We start from the raw sequence: 18,875 nt of genomic DNA, 5'->3' as shown, positions 1-18,875 counted from the left end.
CCACTCAGCTGGACAACAAATACTGTCCTTAAGTGATGTCATGTGCCATAAAAGAATAAAGAGAAAATAAATTATTTTTCATCAATTGATACAAACCAATGTGGCTCATTCTAATATCCGTTATTCTCATCAGAAAGTATAATTCTGAAACTACAAGCACCATCAGTATTTCTTTTCGAAGCATTTTCTCAAGACATAGTTCCTATCAAGGATATGCTGAACTGGAAGCTCTGAATCATTCCTCAAGGTCAGCAATGTGATATATGAGTTATGTAGGTCATTTATTGAGTTCTAAGGAAATCATTGGTCTAGCATGCACTTAAAAATGTTGCCATAATAATGAAGATACGGCGCTCTTATAATTCCGTGTTCTCATTAGCCATCTCAGCTATGTCTGTTGACTTCAACTTGTGACTAAACGAATTAATTTTTACGTTGAACCTTGTGACCATGGTTCATTAATTGAATTCACAGTTTCATTGTGGGATTTGAATCTATGCCAAAATATTAGCTTGGATCTGGACTTCTAATTCAATGCTCTGATCACGAACCACCATTTCTTAATAAGCTTTGAATTGCTTTCTTCACAACAGTGGCTTTGGGACAGCAACATTGTGTTTTAAAGTGATGCCTCACAACTACCTTCTGAAGGCTGATTAATGATGAGCAATAAATGACAACTTTACCATTCCATGAATGAATAAACAAATATAAAAATCTTTCAACCTGGCTGCTCTAACAATGCTACTTTTTTTTATATGATTGACAAATGGCTGAAGAAAAAGGTCTGAAGTGATCTTTAATTTGGTTCCAAATTCAAGGAATGCATTTTTGAAGAGACAAAGGAACAGTTAATGTGATCTAGAAGCTGTGGTTCAGGGAACACTGCATTAAGTGCTGTGAGTGTATACACACACACACACAAAACAAAAAGGTGAGTGGAGAACCAATTCCTGAGCTCCTTCCAATAAACTCAGGACTTGGATCTCAGGGTGGGTGTACAAAGGAAGTTTGATCAGACAATAACAGCCACTTTATAAAGCAATTGGAAAATGTGCCAACCAATCAAATTTATACATGGAGACACACACTTCTCACTTTTGTGGAGTGCTGCATGCCCTCTTTTGGGATATCTAATTCAGCATGGTGAATCGCACAACAACTTCAGAGCATTGTCGTCCAGCCACAAATTGATAACCTTGATTGTGTCCAACATAAAAGTCTTTTTTTTCCCTGCAGCTCTTATTTCAAAAGAAAAACTGGAGAATTATTTCAGTTTTTGAGCAGCATAACATTAAATAACTCTTTCCTACACAACCAAGTTGTTTCAAATATCAATACAAATCTGGTTGTAAATTTGTTCATGGAGCTGGTAGGACCAAGACACATAAATAGAAAGTGGGACAGAACACCAGCACTTCACCGGAGGCTCACTGATGATGTGACCTAGCATGGTGATGAAATGTCTGAAAACAAACCTGCCAGCTCAGCGAACAAACTGAACCTCAATCTGAGCTACAAATCTTCTCAAAAATCAATACAAATTTGTCGGTAATGTTGAAACATTTCGAGGTGGCTTCATCCCCACAGTTTTGTGGATGTTTTTACCCTCTGCAATACAGTCATAGAGTTGTACAGCATGGAAACAGACCCTTTGATCCAACTCATCCATGCCAACCAGATATCCTGAATTAGCATAGTCCCATTTGCCAGTATTTGGCCCATTGCCCTCCAACCCTTTTCTATTCATGTACCCATCCAGATACTTTTTCATCTTTTAATTGTACCAGCCTCCACCACTTCTTCTGGCAGCTCATTCCACACACACAGCAGCCTCTGCGTGAAAGATTTTCCCCTTAGGTACCTTCTAAATCTTTCCCCTCTCACCATAAACCCTCTGGTTTTGGACTCCCGTACCCTGGAAAAAAAACTTGGCTGTTCACCCTATCCATGCCCCTCATGATTTTATAAATCTCTATAAAGTCAGCCCTCAGCTTCCGACACTCCAAGGAAGAAAGCCCCAAAAAAGCCCGTAATCAGTCTCTCCCTATTGCTCAAACCCTCCACACCAAGCAACATCCTTGTAAGTCCATTTGACTGAATACCACATTACCTTTTCAATTTGATCTATGTAAGGTAATTATAGATTATAATTTTATTATTATTTAGAGTTATAGAGATGTACAGCATGGAAACAGACCCTTCTGTCCAACTAGTCCATGCCCAGCAAATATCCCAACCCAATCTAGTCCCACCTGCCAGCACCCGGCCCATATCCCTCAAAACCCTTCCTATTCATATGCCCATCCAGATGTCTTTTAAATGTTGCTATTATACTAACCTTCACCACTTCCTCTGGTAGCTCATTCCATACACATACCACTTTCTACGTGAAAAAGTTGCCCCTTAGGTCTCTTTTATATCTTTCCCCTCTCACCCTAAATCTATGCCCTCTAGTTCTGGACTCCCCGACCCGAGGGAAAAGACTTTGTCTATTTATCCTATCCATGCCCCATATGATTTTATAAACTTCTATAAGGTCAGCCCTCAGCCTCCGACACTCCAGGAAAAACAGCCCTAGCCTATTCAAACTCTCCGTATAGCCCAAATCCTCCAACCCTGGCAAAATCCTTGTAAATCTTTTCTGAACCCTTTCAAGTTTCACAACGTCTTTCCGATAGGAAGGAGACCAGAATTGCACGCAATATTCCAAAAGTGGCCTAACCAATGTCCTGTACAGCCACAACATGACCTCACAAATCCTGTACTCAATACTCTGACTAATAAAGGAAAGCATACCAAACACCTTCACTATCCTATCTACCTGCAACTCCACTTTCAAGGAGCTATGTACCTGCACTCCAAGAAATTAAACTCCATCTGCCACTTCTCAGCCCATTGGTCCATTTGATCAAGATCCTGTTGCAATCTGAGGTAACCTTCTTCGCTGTCCACTACACCTCCAATTTTGGTGTCATCTGCAAACTTGGAGTTTAGAAGATTAAGGGGAGATCTAATAGAAACTTACAAGATAATACATGGCTTGGAGAGGGTGGATGCTAGGAAATTGTTTTCGTTAGGCGAGGAGACCAGGACCCGTGGACATAGCCTTAGAATTAGAGGGGGTAAATTCAGAACAGAAATGCGGAGACATTTCTTCAGCCAGAGAGTGGTGGGCCTATGGAATTCATTGCCACAGAGTGCAGTGGAGGCTGGGACGCTAAATGTCTTCAAGGCAGAAATTGATAAATTCTTGATGTCACAAGGAATTAAGTAGTACGGGGAGAATGCGGGTAAGTGGAGTTGAAATGCCCATCAGCCATGATTGAATGGCGGAGTGGACTCGATGGGCCGAATGGCCTTACTTCTGCTCCTATGTCTTATGGTCTTATGAACTTACTAACTGTACCTGTTATGCTCACATCCAAATCATTTATATAAATGATGAAAAGTAGTGGACCCCACATCGATCCTTGTGGCCTGCAGTCTGAAAAACAACCATCCACCACCACCACCCTCTGTCTTCTGCCTTTGAGCCAGTTCTGTATCCAAATGGCTAGTTCTCCCTGTATTCCATGACATCTAACCTTGCTAACCAGTCTCCCATGCTCGTTGAACGCCTTACTGAAATCCATATAGATCACATCTTTCTTAAATCATTTTAAGTCTCTCTCCTCCACTATTATTCAGGAAGCTAATTCTACATGTTGGAAATGTAGAATTAGCTACCTTGTCCAAATGCATATTCATGTAAAAAAAAGTATACCTTAGGTCGTTTTTGAGTAGTCAGCATTTCCTCATGTTCGAAGTTGACATATCTTAGTCATGATTTGGAGGTGCCAGTGTTGGACTGGGTTGTACAAAGTTAAAATTCACACAACCAGTTATAGTCCACAACCACCTGATAAAGGAGCAGCACTAGGAAAGCTAGTGCTTCCAAATAAACCTGTTGGACTATAACAGGGGCGGCACGGTGGCTCAATGGTTAGCGCTGCTGTCTCACAGTGCTATGGACCCGGGTTTGATTCCAGGCCAGGGCGACTGTCTGTGTGGAGCTTGCACGTTCTCCCTGTGTCTGCGTGGGTTTCCTCCGGGTGCTCCGGTTTCCTCCCACAATCCAAAGATGTGCAGGTCAAGTGAATTGGCCTTACTAAATTGCCCATAGTGTTAGGTGCATTAGTCAGGGGTAAATATAGGATAGGGGAATTGGTCCGGGTAGGTTACTCTTCGGAGGGTCGGTGTGGACTTGTTGGGCCAAAGGGCCTGATTCCATACTGTAGGAAATCTAATCTAATAACCTGGTGTTGTGTGATTTTAGACATATCTTAGTATTAACAGAGCTCATTAAATTTTATTCCACCGGTTCTCAGTAAGCCAAAGTTCTTGAAAAAAAACCTTCTGGTCACTGCAATAAATCAACTGACAAAACCAAACGGTTTCACTTCCTCAACAAGACTTGAAAATTCTCTCAATTCGCTTGACATGTTTGTTAAGCAATCTGGGATTCATTTCAAAGGACGTTCAAAAGCATTTAGACATTCACTTTGGCTGAGCTTTCTCCGCAAGAGGGTGATGGATGGGAGGAAGACAGAATAAATAATTCTACAACCCAATCAATATTTGCCCAAGAGATGGTGATTCAAGTTCCAACTTAGCCTACAGTGCTCATCCTACATATAAAATATTGTGCTATTAACAGTGACCATTTGCAAATGCATCTTATTTCCTGATAAAATGTATTGTTTTTAGTCAAAAACATTGCTGGTGCTGCAAGTCTAAAATAAAACAAAATAATATGTAGTAGGTCAGGCAGCATCAGTGGAGTAGAAATAATTGACTCAAGTCGAGATGACCCAAAATCAGAATAACCTAGTGGAATGTCCTCCTCTGCACAGATGATGTCTGACCAGTTTCTAGTCTTTTTCCAGTCTTTTATATGCTGCTGTACTTTTTATTCAAGAGAATACTCTTAATAAAATGCATTATAAAGGTAAGTCAGAAAATATTAAAACAGACTTTTTTTATGATTATTAAAGGTGGTATTATCAATTTGTTCATTTCATTTTAGTAATTTTTGCTCTAATTGATTTTCTACTTTTGTTACATTTCTTATAATATATAAAAGTGTCCTGATTCAATACAATTCGCCACAAAGACAAAGAAACAAAACTACCTAAATACAGAAAATACCCCAGAATTTCCTGCAGTTGTTGAATTTCTACAACTAGGGAGCACTGTTTCAAAATTAGGTGTCCCCTTTTAAGGCCAAAATGAAGAGAAAATTCTTTTCTCAGTAGTTTTTGCAACTTTGGAACTTACTGCCTGAGAAAGTTGTGATAGCAGGGTCATTGAATATTTTTAAGGCAGAGGTAGATTGGTTTTTGTTAGGCTTGGGAATTAATGCTTTTTAGGGGCAGCTGGGATGTGGAATTTGGAATACAAACAGATTAGTATGTAAGTTAGTAACTTACTTATCATCAACCTGAGCGACAAATCTTCCCAAAAATCGCTAATACAAACAGATTATTAATCATCATTTTATTAAACTGCAGAGCAGATTGAGGGGTCTGAATTGACTATTTCTGCTCCTATTTCATACTTTCATAATTTTATGGTACAGAAAGCAAATAAATTTGACCATAATATCTGCATGGCTCTGAATAAAAATCTAGCCCTATTCTCTGGGGTTATCTTCCTATATTCTTTAAAAAAATATAAAATCTTTATTCACTTCCACTTCAATGCTAGTATTAATTTTATTTCCACATTGTTTATGTTAAAGTTTTCCATGCCCTAAAAGCCTTCCAGGTAGTAAAAATACTATATTTTCTTTAATTCATTAGTGAACACTTTAAATATAGTCCCTATAGTTGCAGTTTGCCAACTGATTGAAATAGTTTTCTCTATTTACATTATCCACATTCCTCATAACTTTGAAAACCTTTATCAGATCTCTCCTCAGCTATTCAATTGAAACAAGATCTTTCTTTATGCTGGTTGTCGCACTAAGCTCCTCCAACAGTTCAATTGTGGGGCACCACAATGACACTGCCCTAACCTAATTCTAGTCTTACCTAGTCACTGTAATTCAAATGATTGCTCATCTTTCTGCCCCTTCATGATCTGTGGAGACTCAATCTATGCTTCCAATTTAATAAAGCACGGCTTTCCAAATTCAAATACTCCCATCTGTATAATTGACCTGACCCAAAGGGCACTGCAGTTTACATCCCTTCAGTACAATATGTATCGGTTTTGCTCTTATTTAACCAACTAAGTTGGAAAATTTCATATATTTTGCTTCCAGTTTTCAGTTTTTGCTCAGTTTCACATTCTCCTCTTCAAATTATTCCCTCCTCTTCCTTGACTTCTGTTTCCACATCTAGCAACAACCCAGAACCAACAATTATTATAAGCTCACTGACTTCCAGCGCTATCTTGACTGCAGCCCTTCATGCCCTATACCCTGTAGGACTCAATTTCATTCTCCAGTCTCCATTGCATTTATTCTGATGATGTTACCTTCCACACCAGCAGTTCGGAGGTTTCATCCACAAGGACAGATATGACACTCAACGTATCTTCAACATTTCCTGCACTTCTAACTCATCTCTTTCCCCTCACTGTGGAAATTCCCAGGGTTCTTCTTGTCTTCACCTTCCAACCCATTAGGCTCTATGTTCAACAGATTATTTTTCACCATTTCTCCCACCTCCATAAACATCTTTCTTTTCCCAGCCCTTACAGAATTCCAATGGGATCTTCCCCTTCATGATAAACTGGTTCTCTCCACAGCCAACTCTAAACATGTCCTCTTCCCACAGTTTCTGTCCATGCAAACATAAGAGATGTAATACTTTTCCTATAATCTCCTCTCATCCTCAATGACCGTGGCCCCAAACAATCCTTTCAGGTGAAGCAGCAACTGACACACACTTCTTTCAATGTTCAAAGTGTACTCTCTTCTACACAGGGAATGCCAAGTGTAGATTATATGGCTGCTTCATGAATTATCTCTGATCAAACTACAGCTTGACACTGAGCTGCTGATGGTGTGAATTTTAATTCTCAACCTTGCTCTCATGCTGACATCTATCTTTGGCTTGCTGCACCACTGCAGGAAGCTCAACATAAGTTTAAACAAAATGCACCACATCTTTCAATTAGGCACTTTACACCCTCCTAAATGCATTGAGTTCAACAATTTCATACCGTATTTTATTTTCTTTTGTTTGTGCGTTTCAGTTTTTCTCTTACTTTTGTTTTCAGCACTCCTGCTCTAGGCACATCTTTTGTTTCTTCATTTCTCTCCCCGCCCAATCAATATTTCCTTTGACCCTGTAAGGCTAACTCTGCTATCGTCAAATTTCTTGTCTTCCACGCTATTATTGAACTTCCCTTTTGTCCTTGTCTCACCTACCCCTTTCTTAATACCCCATTGCATTTTTAAATTTTCCCAGCTCTGATGAAACGTCTTTGATTTGAAACATAAACTCTTTCTATCTCCATGGGGGTGTTTTGATACCAGGTGATTTACAGCATCTTCTATTTTTATTACAGTACTATTTACCTTTGTTTTGCATAACTTATTTTGAAAGTGACTCTACTAATTTGATTCTCATTGCAAGAATTAATTTTGTGGCATAATCTGCTGGTACAACATGGAATAGTTATACAATTCATATGAGGTGACATAATTTATGTTTAGAAATATTTTGTGACTTGTGCCACAATGAATATCACTTCATTTTTGTTCTGTCAGCTCAAAAGAACTTTACTTTCAATCTCTAGCCATTAGGAAATATTTTGCAGAAAATTACTGCAAGCACAATTTTTTTGTGAAAATTAAATTATTATAATTAATGAAAAAAAACTTATTTCAAACTTACCATAATTCAGAGAAATATAAAACTATCAGGAACTTTTACTTTACCTTATATCTCTCTTGAATGTCAAAGTTAATGGCGTACTGCAGTTTTCTTAGGCAAATAGGGCAAAGATCAATTGGCCGTCGATCAGACTCCTCTAAATGGTTAGAACCTTGCATTACACATTGCAACCACTGGCAGTGATGCATGCCGAAAATATGTCCAATTTCATGCGTTAAAGTCTAAAAATACAACAAGATTTATGAATTAAAAAATAAGAAGGTGATTAACAACCTGAAAGGTATTTTACCAAAGCCAATTTTAAAAAGGTTTGTTTTTCAATTGAACCAGGATATGGTTAAATATGAAAAATGATGAATATTTTCAGGTTTTTTTTGAAAGCTATATCTTTCCACTTTTACAGAAAGTTCTGAAGCCATTTTCTAGTTCCTAAAAATATAATGCAGACTATGATATTTCTGATCCAATGTTATCTGTGTGATACCATTGGATTGATTGCATCCTTTTCATTTAATATGCTTCAGAATGGATAGTTAGAGAGATTTACATAGTACACAAGAAATAAATGATCAATTTATCTATTTTTCATGACATCAGTTGAAAGATAAATGTCGATCAGGGCATCAGAAGAATTATCATACTCTTTGAAGACTGCCACAAAAGCTTTTAAGTCCACCTCAGCCTTGACATAACGCTAACCCAAACATAGATAAAAGAATGTGAATAGAATAACCAAAATAACTAGAAATAATTATCAAACTTTGCTCAACTCAAAGACTTTCATGAAGTTTCATGTAACTAAATCAAGCTTTCAATTTGGTTAAGAAAACAAAAGCTCTTCAAATGATGCATGATTGAGAATTTATTTAGTAAACAGTTGAGCAATATGAATTACCCCAGATAAGCTTATGTTAGGAACGTTATAATTTGCTTCAGCATTTCCAAGCATTTGCTCAGTAATGCTACTGAGTTGAATTATCAGAGGGCATTTGTTGAACCATATCAAAGAGAAGTGAACACTTTCATCACAAAATATTAGTATTTATATAATCACTGTTCTTGACACAGTTGCATCACGGTCAGGTCAGGTTCCCTGCAAAGTCTTGATTACAATCAGAAATGTTGCAAAAAAGAACAATTTATTTGCATCCTTCATATTTCTATGTATGTTCCAGAAGTTCACAGCACCAATTAATTTATTCTGGAAATACAGCCACTGTTGTTATTAGGCAAACATGTAGTCTATCATCCCATAACAATGTCTTTCAAGCCTTATCAGATAAATAATAACCTATTTCCTGCACTGTTAGCTGAAAGATGAACACAGGAAGAGTTTCTCTGAACTGATACTCCTTTGCATTCAAAGGAAGATAAAGCCTGGGATAATACCTAAACTTAAATATGCCATGACTGACAATTACTACTGTAACACTATCCTAATGACATTTCAGCAGAAAATGTCCTACATTGAAGTATACAGAACTTACAGCATCAAAAATTTCGTTCCTGCACCTATTTCTTGTCCTTCCTTCTCTGGTTGCATCGGCATAGTTAGAACATAGAACATTACAGCGCAGTACAGGCCCTTCAGCCCTTGATGTTGCGCTGACCTGTGGAACCAACCTCAAGCCTATTCATCCTACTATTCCATTTTCATCCATATGTTTATCCAAAGATCATTTAAATGCCCTTAAAGTTGGTGAGTCGACTACTGTTGCAGGTAGGGCGTTCCATGTCCCTACTACTCTCTGAGTAAAGAAACTACTTCTGACATCTATCCTATATCTATCATCCCTCAATTTAAAGCTATGTCCCCTCATGCTAGCCATCACTATCTAAGGAAAAAGGCTCTCACTGTCCACCCTATCTAACCCTCTGATTATCTTATATGTCTCAATTAAGTTACCTCTCAACCTTCTTCTTTCTACTGAAAACAGCCTCAATTCCCTCAGCCTTTCTTCATAAGACCTTCCCTTCATACCAGGCAACATCCTAGTAAATCACCTCTGAACCCTTTCCAAAGCTTCCACATCCTTCCTATAATGTGGTGACTAGAACTGTACGCAATACTCAAAGTGCACACCAGAGTTTTGTACAGCTGCAACATGACCTCGTGGCTGCGAAACTCAATCCCTCTACCAATAAAAGCTAACATACCATGTGCCTTCTTAACAACCAGTTAATTCTTCCTTCCATTCTCATATGCTTATTTAACTTATGCTTAAAAATTCTTTTTACTCACAGCAGTTATTCCCTGTTATGATATGATTTTAAGAGGAACATACTAATTAGCAAGTAACCACCATGGAGAAAACGTGATTTTGCAGCATGTAGTATTAGAGAGTGCTGCCGTACTGTCCTGTAATGTAATTGTTGAACTTAACAATTCTGACTAATGAGCAAACCTGCAACAAGAAATAGAATCTACACCAATTTACTAGTTCTGATGTGAGATTAGTAAGTTTATGTTGGTAAATACAAAACTACAACAGTGCTCAGCAGAGGATTTTCCCAGACAATTTGAAGACCATATAGAAAAGTCTCAGACAGGATTCTGAATAGTACAGAAGCTCAATGTACTTCAAAACCTCAGGAAACAAAATTAATATGTAAACTGAACTGGCTAAACAGTGAGTACATAATAGAATCAGTGGATCATGTGAGCGGAGAGTCAAAAAGCAGCTGAGTCATCAAGATATCATCAGGTCTCGCGTCCAATTAAAGGTAAAAGTAACCGAAACACAAAACCTCTGCCATCGCCAAAAGCAGAACAGGCAGAAAGAAAAATATACGCAACAGCTGCATGATTAAATATTGCTAGAGTATCAAAGCTAAAAATCCTCTGTATATCAATAACATTCATAAAATACAGGGAGCTTCAGGAAGATAACCAACAACCTACACCAAATGAATAAGGCCATAGTATTTGACTTCTTGATGGCTATCATATATTGACAGTCTCTACCTTTGGTACTTCCCATTAGTAGAAATACTCACTCACAGAACTTTTCCAGCCAGTTAGGGGCAGATTCTGCAGCATGCTGGGTCATAACATCCTGGAAAATATTGTTGGGCTGGGATCCTAATGCCATCATACCTCTTCCTGCTTTCCCTGTGATGGGCTACATGTTCAGCAGGGAACACACCTGGGTTTAGCAGGAAAACTACTGAGGTATGAAAGATAGCACAATAAAAAAATATAGGCTACACACTGAGCTGTCAATCACCATTTTGAAGATGACAAGTGCACAACAGAAAATCATCCCAGAATGAAAGTGACCTGATAAAGAGTAAAACCAGAAAGACTAAACAGTGAAATGTTACTGCTGAAATGTGAAAATGCTTCTATCTAAATTACTGATTTCATTGGACACATCAATATAGTGAAATTTATATTAAGTGCATGGATAGCATCAGCTTACTATCTGTGAATCTTCCCTGGAACGTGGGGTGTAAATATTCTGCAGTTGGTTACACCCAAGAAACAGGTGTTGTGCACTCCAGCTAAGCAGTCACAGCAACAGGACAGCAACTCCAGCAGCAGTAATCACATGATGTTAGGAAGGAAAATAGAGCACTGAATACATATTAAATCTATGTTCTCTACAATACAGTATCATCTAAAAACTAAGGAGTTGATGTCACCAAAGGGTACCTTGCTACTACAGGTTTGTTGATTATACCATGAAAATTGAGTGAAAAGACTTTTCTTAAGGCGACACTGGAAGATTCACCCTGGGTACACCAGGGTGGTATCCAGAAGGAGTTTGGGATTTCATGCACGTAACTAAATGTCTACTCCATGCAATGTAATGTACAAAAGTGGCAGAGTGTTTTCTGTCATGTTTAGCAGTAAATGAGAAGAACTTTTTAAAAGGTTCTGTGTATTCGGTGCAATCTATTTGGTAAGGGCTATTGGCTTCCTGCCATCCACAGAGAAGAACCATCAGGCCATAATTTTTGCACATCTTCCATCCATGCCATAGGAATTGCTCTCTTATACTGGTTGGTTTCCTCTAATCATTGTTGCCAGAATATGCAAAGAATGCTGACTTGCAAGATGCACGAAGTTCTCCATGCAGAAAGATCAGCTTTAACAGTAGCTCAGAAACAACACAAAACAATCAAGAAATGTTTAAGTACATATGATACGTGAAAGCGATTATCAAAATTCGTGGTCACAGATGATATCTATTACTCAGATTTTACTTAAGCAAAAACGTTTAAGGATTCCCAATTAGCCACATGCTGCTGGCATATTGGCCTACACTCTAGTTTCAATCTAAACTTTCTGATTCAGAGATAATGTGCTTGTAATTGAACCAAGGTGCCATGGACATGAAAAAGTACAACTCTACTACTATTTAAATCAACTGTTTCCAACCACAGCATTTTCATTTCTGCAAATACACCCACCTTGCATGATCTCAGCAGCAACTTGCTTGCAATAGGTGGTGTGTAGTATCCTTCAAAGACAGAATAATCGTCAGGAGCCAGATGTTTCTTTTTCTTCAGCTTTCCTTTATAGTTTGTGCTGTAAAAGTCATCATCATATCTAGCAAAGCTAAAAACACCCATTCCTATAAAAGATACATAAATTCAGTACTTTTCTTTCTCCTGACCTGTAGAAGCAAATTGAAATAACATCTTCAATTAACTAACTCAAAATCTATTTTAGCAAAAATACGTTAATATTTCATTATATCAATCAATAAGTTGCTTTTTATTTCCAAACCATTTAAGAATTGAAAAATACTCAGACAGAGTATTAAATAAAATGTATACATTTTCCACAAAATATGAAAACTATCACGATTCCCAGCTGCAGTGAACAGAAACTGGACATTGTATTCAATTACTGGACAGAATTTGGTTCACTTTCCAATGTCATCGAAAGTGATGCAAAAGTCCACAAATTTTTCACCTAATCAAGACAGAACCACATACAACTGAGACAAACAATATTCGTGATAATTAGACATCTGTGGAAGTAGTCATCTGTACAGTGGGTCCCAGGATTTTAACACCAGGTCAGTGAAGGAACTGTGATCTAGTTCCAAGTCAGGATGTATGGCTTGGAGGGGAACGTGCATCTATTCTCCCAGTATCCATGGATTTGTTAGCAATATCCAAGAAAATAACAAGAAGAGCACTACCATCCTTTACAATGGCACAGATAGATTTACATAAGTCTGACTTTTTCAACAGAACTCTCCTCCCTCCAGTCTGAGCCTGTAATAGCTCGATATTTGATGCAACTCTCAAGTTAGCTTCAATGAATAATTGCTTGGTAAATTGGTAAATCAGCTGTTTCTATCAAGACTTTCAATAAGAAAAAGGAGTTATAGTAAGTCAATGAGTTCCACCTTAATCAGAATCATGGAATATTAACTAAATTGACTCCACCTTTCTACATTACTCCACATATCCCTTGAGACTCCGATATGAAAAGTCTTTCACCTCAGACTCCACTCAATGACTGAGCAACCACTGTTTTTATCGAGAACTCCAAAGATTAATAACCCGGAGTAATTGTCCTTTCCAAGTTGGTGAGAAACTGCATTCATGAACCCCTGCAACCCATCTTGTATCGGTACACCCACATGCTTTTATGGAGGGCGTCCCAAGAATTTGACACCAGGCCAGTGAAGGAACTGTGATCTCGTTCCAACTCAGGGTGTGTGGCTCAGAGGGGTGCTTGCAGGTGAAAGAAACTTGCATCTATTTTCCCAGTAACCATCCTGTCAAGCATGTAATTCTTCCAAATTCTGGGGAATAAAGGCCTAGTCTACCCAATCTCTCCTCAAAGGACAGTTCTCTCATCCTCGACTCTAGTTCTGGAAAACTTTGCCATATCCCCTCTATGTGATCTATGTTCTTCCTTCGATAAGGAGACCAAAATTAAAGATACTACTGCAGGCGAAGGTGATTAATAATCTGTTTAACTAGAATAACACTTCCCCCACAAGTGAGCTCTTCATTAATAGCACTTTAGTTACTTTGTTCTGCTCTGTCCTGACTTGTTCAGAGGACAACAGTACAAGGGTCAAGATGAGAAATTAAACCATATACAATTACTGTAAATGTTGAGAGGTTTGGATAAGTTGTAACGTACATAAAATTGATCATTTTACAAATGAGCCTCTCATCAGGAAAGTACAAACGTTACTAAAGATATTTAAATTCAAATGAAAACAAAAGGGACATGGGAAATAAATGCATACACTTATTTAGTTACCTTCTGTAAGAGATGCCTGTCCAAACACAAAATTCCAGGATTCTTCAGGATAAAGATCAATCATTGTAATTCCAACAATACAGAAAGCATCTTTGGGTTTTTTCTTCTGCAGGTACTTAAGAATACTACCTAAATGAAAACAATTCTAATGACAAACTTGAAAATACACATTACTAACACTACTCAAAACTAGATACTCTACAACCAGAAACTTGTGCATATCCTTATCCATTGAAAACAAATGTTCAAATTACAGTTATTTCTCCAACAAAACGCTACAAACTTCCAGCCACAAAGGGGCAGTGTAGAAATGTGGAATGAAATATTTCCAGCCTTTTCTGGAATACGTTCCAAAGTCAAATGTATACTTCCTAATTCAATAGATGCCTAAAACTGAACACAACCACCAAATATAGTGCGCCAACACAGCAATTTCATTGCCAAATTTCTGCTTTCCCATTCTAGTGATGAAATTCAACACGGCACAGCTTTATTTGATTATATTTTAATCACTGACAAGCTAACTTTTAGTTACGTCAGAACCATCACTATTCAGACCATCAAACATATTCTGCCATTCTAGATCATAACTGATCAATACCATGTTCTGCATTATCACCTTTTCCTTAATGGAGTTAGTCCCTCAGAGGCTATCAATTTTCTGTCTTGAACCTGTTCAATGATTAAGCTTCCACAGGCTTCTAGAGTACAAAGTTCCAAAGATTCACCACACACTGAGTGAAGAAATTCCTTATCTCAGTGTAAAACAGTCTGACACTTGTCCTTAAGTTCCCTGGTTCTGAAGAAATGAAACATCCCATCGGTATCTACCCTGCCATGCCTCATGAACATTTTGAATGTTTCAATTAAATGACCTCTTATTCATCAAATTCTACAAACTATAGATTGACGTACCTCTTCTCATGACACAATCCTACCAAATCAAGGATTTATCTGGTTAGCCTCCATGAACTCCCTCTGGCAAGTATATACTTCTTTAGATAAGGAGACTCAAACTGTATTTAATACTCCAGGTGAGGTCTCCCCAAGGCTCTATACAACTGCAGCAAGACATCTTTATTTCTGTATTCAATTTGATACTATGTTTGGAGCTCAAAAGTCCTTGATGGGTTCAAACAGTACTGCAATAAGTCAGGGAGTTCAGCCACATTCAATAAAGGGGCTTGTCCATGGTCAGTCAGGTGTTCAGTCCAAACCGAAGTCCACAGATCCAGGTCTCTGCAATCTGAGGATTGGTCCACTTCAGTCCTGCAGATCATGTGCAATCAGTTTGGGGATTACAGGCAGGTCAGTTGGAGAGCTGTACTACTCCAAGTAGGCTTAGAACATGGAGAAAATTAATGTTGCACAACATTACAAATATCTTTTCTTACTACAAAAATTACTTAAGATTAAATTTTACCGAAACACACACACACACTTTGGAAACATTCAGTCGAACAAGTTCCATCTGTCTGAACGTTGGGGTCTTGGGAAGTCACAATGACACACAGTGGCTCCATTCATTTCATCTTGTACTTAACTCGACATACTATTAATAGCGGATATGCTATAACAAATTGATAACTCATGTGTAATTTCTAATGCACGCACCACTTTGATCAACATATATGAGAATAATTTAATACAGTATTACCTGTATGTATCTGCAGATTGTGTGAATATGTATTGACACGGAACACACAGCCAATTTGGGATACTGAAACAGGATCCAAGAATTTGATCTTCAGGCCATAGAAAAATGACTCACAGTATTCCTTTAACCAGTGGATGTATGTCTCAGTAGCTGTCTGTGAATCACCAAATGAACCTGAAAACAGAAAATAAACAGAGTAAGCAAAAAGAAAAAGTTTTAAAACTTTGGAAATTTTGAGTTACCAGCTATCAATATTAATGAAAAGGCTGGTTTTGATATAAAAATACCACATCAAAAATCATATATTCAACCAGTATAAAAACCAAAAATAATAATTTTATTTAGTTTCCTGGCAAAATATTGTAAAGCAAAAGCAAATGATTGTGAACTCTGGAAATCCTCAGCAGTTCTAGCTCCATTTGTGAAGAACAACTCACTTAATGTTTCAGGTCTTAGATTTTTCATCAAAATTAGGAAAAAATTGGAATTTAATAGGTTCTATGCATTGAAAGGATGTAAGATTGGAAAAATACAAAAAATGTGTACCAGAAGAACTGCTGTCCTGAAGAAGGGTCACTGAACCCAAAATATTAACTCTGATTTCTCTCCACAGATCCTGCCAGACCAGAACTTTCCAGCAATTTCTGTTTTTGTTGTAAAAAATAATGTATGGTGGGGGTGGATGGCAGAAGAGATTCAATAACTAAACATTCATGGTACAAGGCCAAAGGAAGTGGTAATGGCACAAGTAAAGAAACAAATCATGTGTCCAGAGAAGGTATGAATGGCAGAAACCTGAATGGCTGCCATCAAAAGCAAAGGAAATGAGAGAGATAAACAAAATAAAATTCCTGGTTTTGGTGAATTTTGTCTCTAAATCAATTGTGTTTCTTTGTATCTACAACCTGTATCTACAACATATATCACCCAACTACTTAATTGCTCTCCCAAGATGCATAACTCTCATTTTTTTCTCACAATAATTGCATATGTCATCGATCTGCAAATTCCACCAATGCCATTCATAGTCTTCCTCACTGTATGTAAAACTTCCTAGTTCTGTTACATTAATAAATGTAAAGATCATGTTTGTTCTACACAAATTCAATCATCTCAAGATGGTTTTGGACCATTCCCACATCCAGACAGCATTCATTTTCTCAATTATTTGCTTTGTGTCCATCATTTCTGTTAATGCAGTAATATTTTCTTATCACACAAGTGTCTTGTAAGGCATTAAATTAGTTGCATTTTGAACACCATTTACTGCATTGCCCTCATCGACACAGACATTCACCAAACACAACTGCGCTTGTTTACATTCTGTTGACTGTCCTTCATTTATTACAGATTCTTAAATCCTTACTACTTTTATCAGAACAGATAACAAACGTTTGTCCACAACTGGGAGACTAAATGACCTTTGGAAAATTTATGCTGACTGCTTTAGTCACGCACACTAATTAGACAATATCTTGCATGCACACAATACAAATATACTTTGTATGTGTATATTTAACAAACATTTACCATTTTCAGTCCCAATAAAACACTTGCCATCAAAAACCACACTGTTGACTATTCATCAAATAACTTCTTCAACCAATGTCCAAAAAGGTAAAACTACATATGCAAATTTGTGTATTGATACTTTCTGTCCACTTCCAGCAGTGCGCGATTAGGTGTAACTGGATACAGTATTAGCAATATGTTGCTAAAACTTTAGACAACACTTATCTATAGCCAATCAATTTATCTATCCCTCTCTTGATGGACAAACATGTTCTGTTGGTTACATTTCGGTCTCAACGCACAAAATTGTTTACTTTCTGTAAGATAAGGTGAGGAGCTGGGAAAAATCAAAATTGAGGTGCTACTGTGCCACTACTGGCAGAAGGAGGAAACTGTGCTCAGTAGCTGAGAGCATATGGATCTCTGCTGTCAATAAGACAAGTCCTGAAGGCAGTATTGCCTGCTGGTGACATATCCCCCAGGCTAGAGAGGTACTTGGAATTGGAGAAGGACCAGGTATAATGATCCAAGCGAGCACCAAACACCATAGGTAAGACTGAAAGGTTCTGCTAAGGAAGTATAACCGGCTTAAACAAACGTACCATGCAGAACCACAAGGTTAATAATCTCAAGATCACTAAAAGTCACTAAAAGTAGATTAAATAAGTAAGAGGGTTAAGCGCATGGCTGAAAGATGGGGAAAAATGATTTTCAGGTCATGGGATACAGAACCCACTATTGTGGAAGGAGGGAGCCCTACTATTGGGATTGCATTCAATTGAACTGCACTGTCACCTAGCCAGTCATCTACCAACTAGCCGTGGAAAGAACTCAACGCTAAATAGTGTGTGGTTATTTTGGGAGCAGGGTTGGGGGTTGGGGAGTAGGGGTGGGTGAGAGAAGACATGTGGAGGTAAAGGATTTAGATGGGAGAACGTTTGGAAATTAAAGAGAAAGGTAAAAGCAATAGTGTAAAGTTGCAATATAGACATTGTAAACCAAAGTATGACAGGAACAACAGAACCATTCTAAAACACCAGTATTTAAAGATCAGAGTAATGTGATTAAAAAGAATTAAAGGCTCCTTATCTGAATGCATGCAGCATTTGTAAAAAGACATGTGAATTAATTGCACAAACAGAAATAAATACAATTTGATAGTCATTACAGTGATATGGTTGCAAATATTCAAGCATATTTGATACATCAAAAGAATAAGAAATAAAGTAAAAGGTGGAGGTGGTAACTCTGTTAATCAAGGATGAGAAATAGGAAAGGAGTCACTGCTAGGTGTGGTTCATTGTCCTGCTGACAATAATTATACTGTCAAAAAAGTAGAAATTCAAGAAATAATGGGATCTCTAACAAAAATCTTTTACAACCGTGAAATTTTAATCTTCATATAAATTGGTCAAATCAAATTGGCAAAGGTAGCCTGGAGATTAATAGACCATGGTCAGGATTTCTGAAAACGACATTCTAAAACCAACCAGGGGAACAGACTATTTTAGAATTGGTAATGTGTAATTTGAGAGGATTAATACATAGACGTTTTGCTAAAGAATCCTCTATGTAAAGG

The 18,875-nt window shown here is 37.7% G+C and overlaps 1 protein-coding gene across 2 annotated transcripts in view; it reads right to left on the bottom strand.

The window, feature by feature from the left end:
* amz2 (archaelysin family metallopeptidase 2) overlaps positions 1 to 18,875 on the bottom strand; it is a 42,959-nt gene that overhangs the window by 11,172 nt on the left and 12,912 nt on the right. For both annotated transcript variants that reach the window (XM_043714840.2, XM_088000632.1), the window contains exons 3-6: positions 15,785 to 15,958; positions 14,128 to 14,256; positions 12,306 to 12,469; positions 7,934 to 8,110 (exon numbers count right to left, since the gene is read on the bottom strand). In XM_043714840.2, coding sequence (XP_043570775.1) covers positions 7,934 to 8,110; positions 12,306 to 12,469; positions 14,128 to 14,256; positions 15,785 to 15,958 — 644 coding nt within the window. The remainder of the gene's footprint in view (positions 1 to 7,933; positions 8,111 to 12,305; positions 12,470 to 14,127; positions 14,257 to 15,784; positions 15,959 to 18,875) is intronic.

Source organism: Chiloscyllium plagiosum, unplaced genomic scaffold (assembly GCF_037043375.1).
Source record: "Chiloscyllium plagiosum isolate Xiang-an unplaced genomic scaffold, Cpla_swu_hap1 HiC_scaffold_25, whole genome shotgun sequence".
Classification (NCBI taxonomy): Eukaryota; Metazoa; Chordata; class Chondrichthyes; order Orectolobiformes; family Hemiscylliidae; genus Chiloscyllium; species Chiloscyllium plagiosum.
Note: the sequence above shows the minus strand (reverse complement) of the source record. Positions and strands in the feature narration are given on the sequence as shown.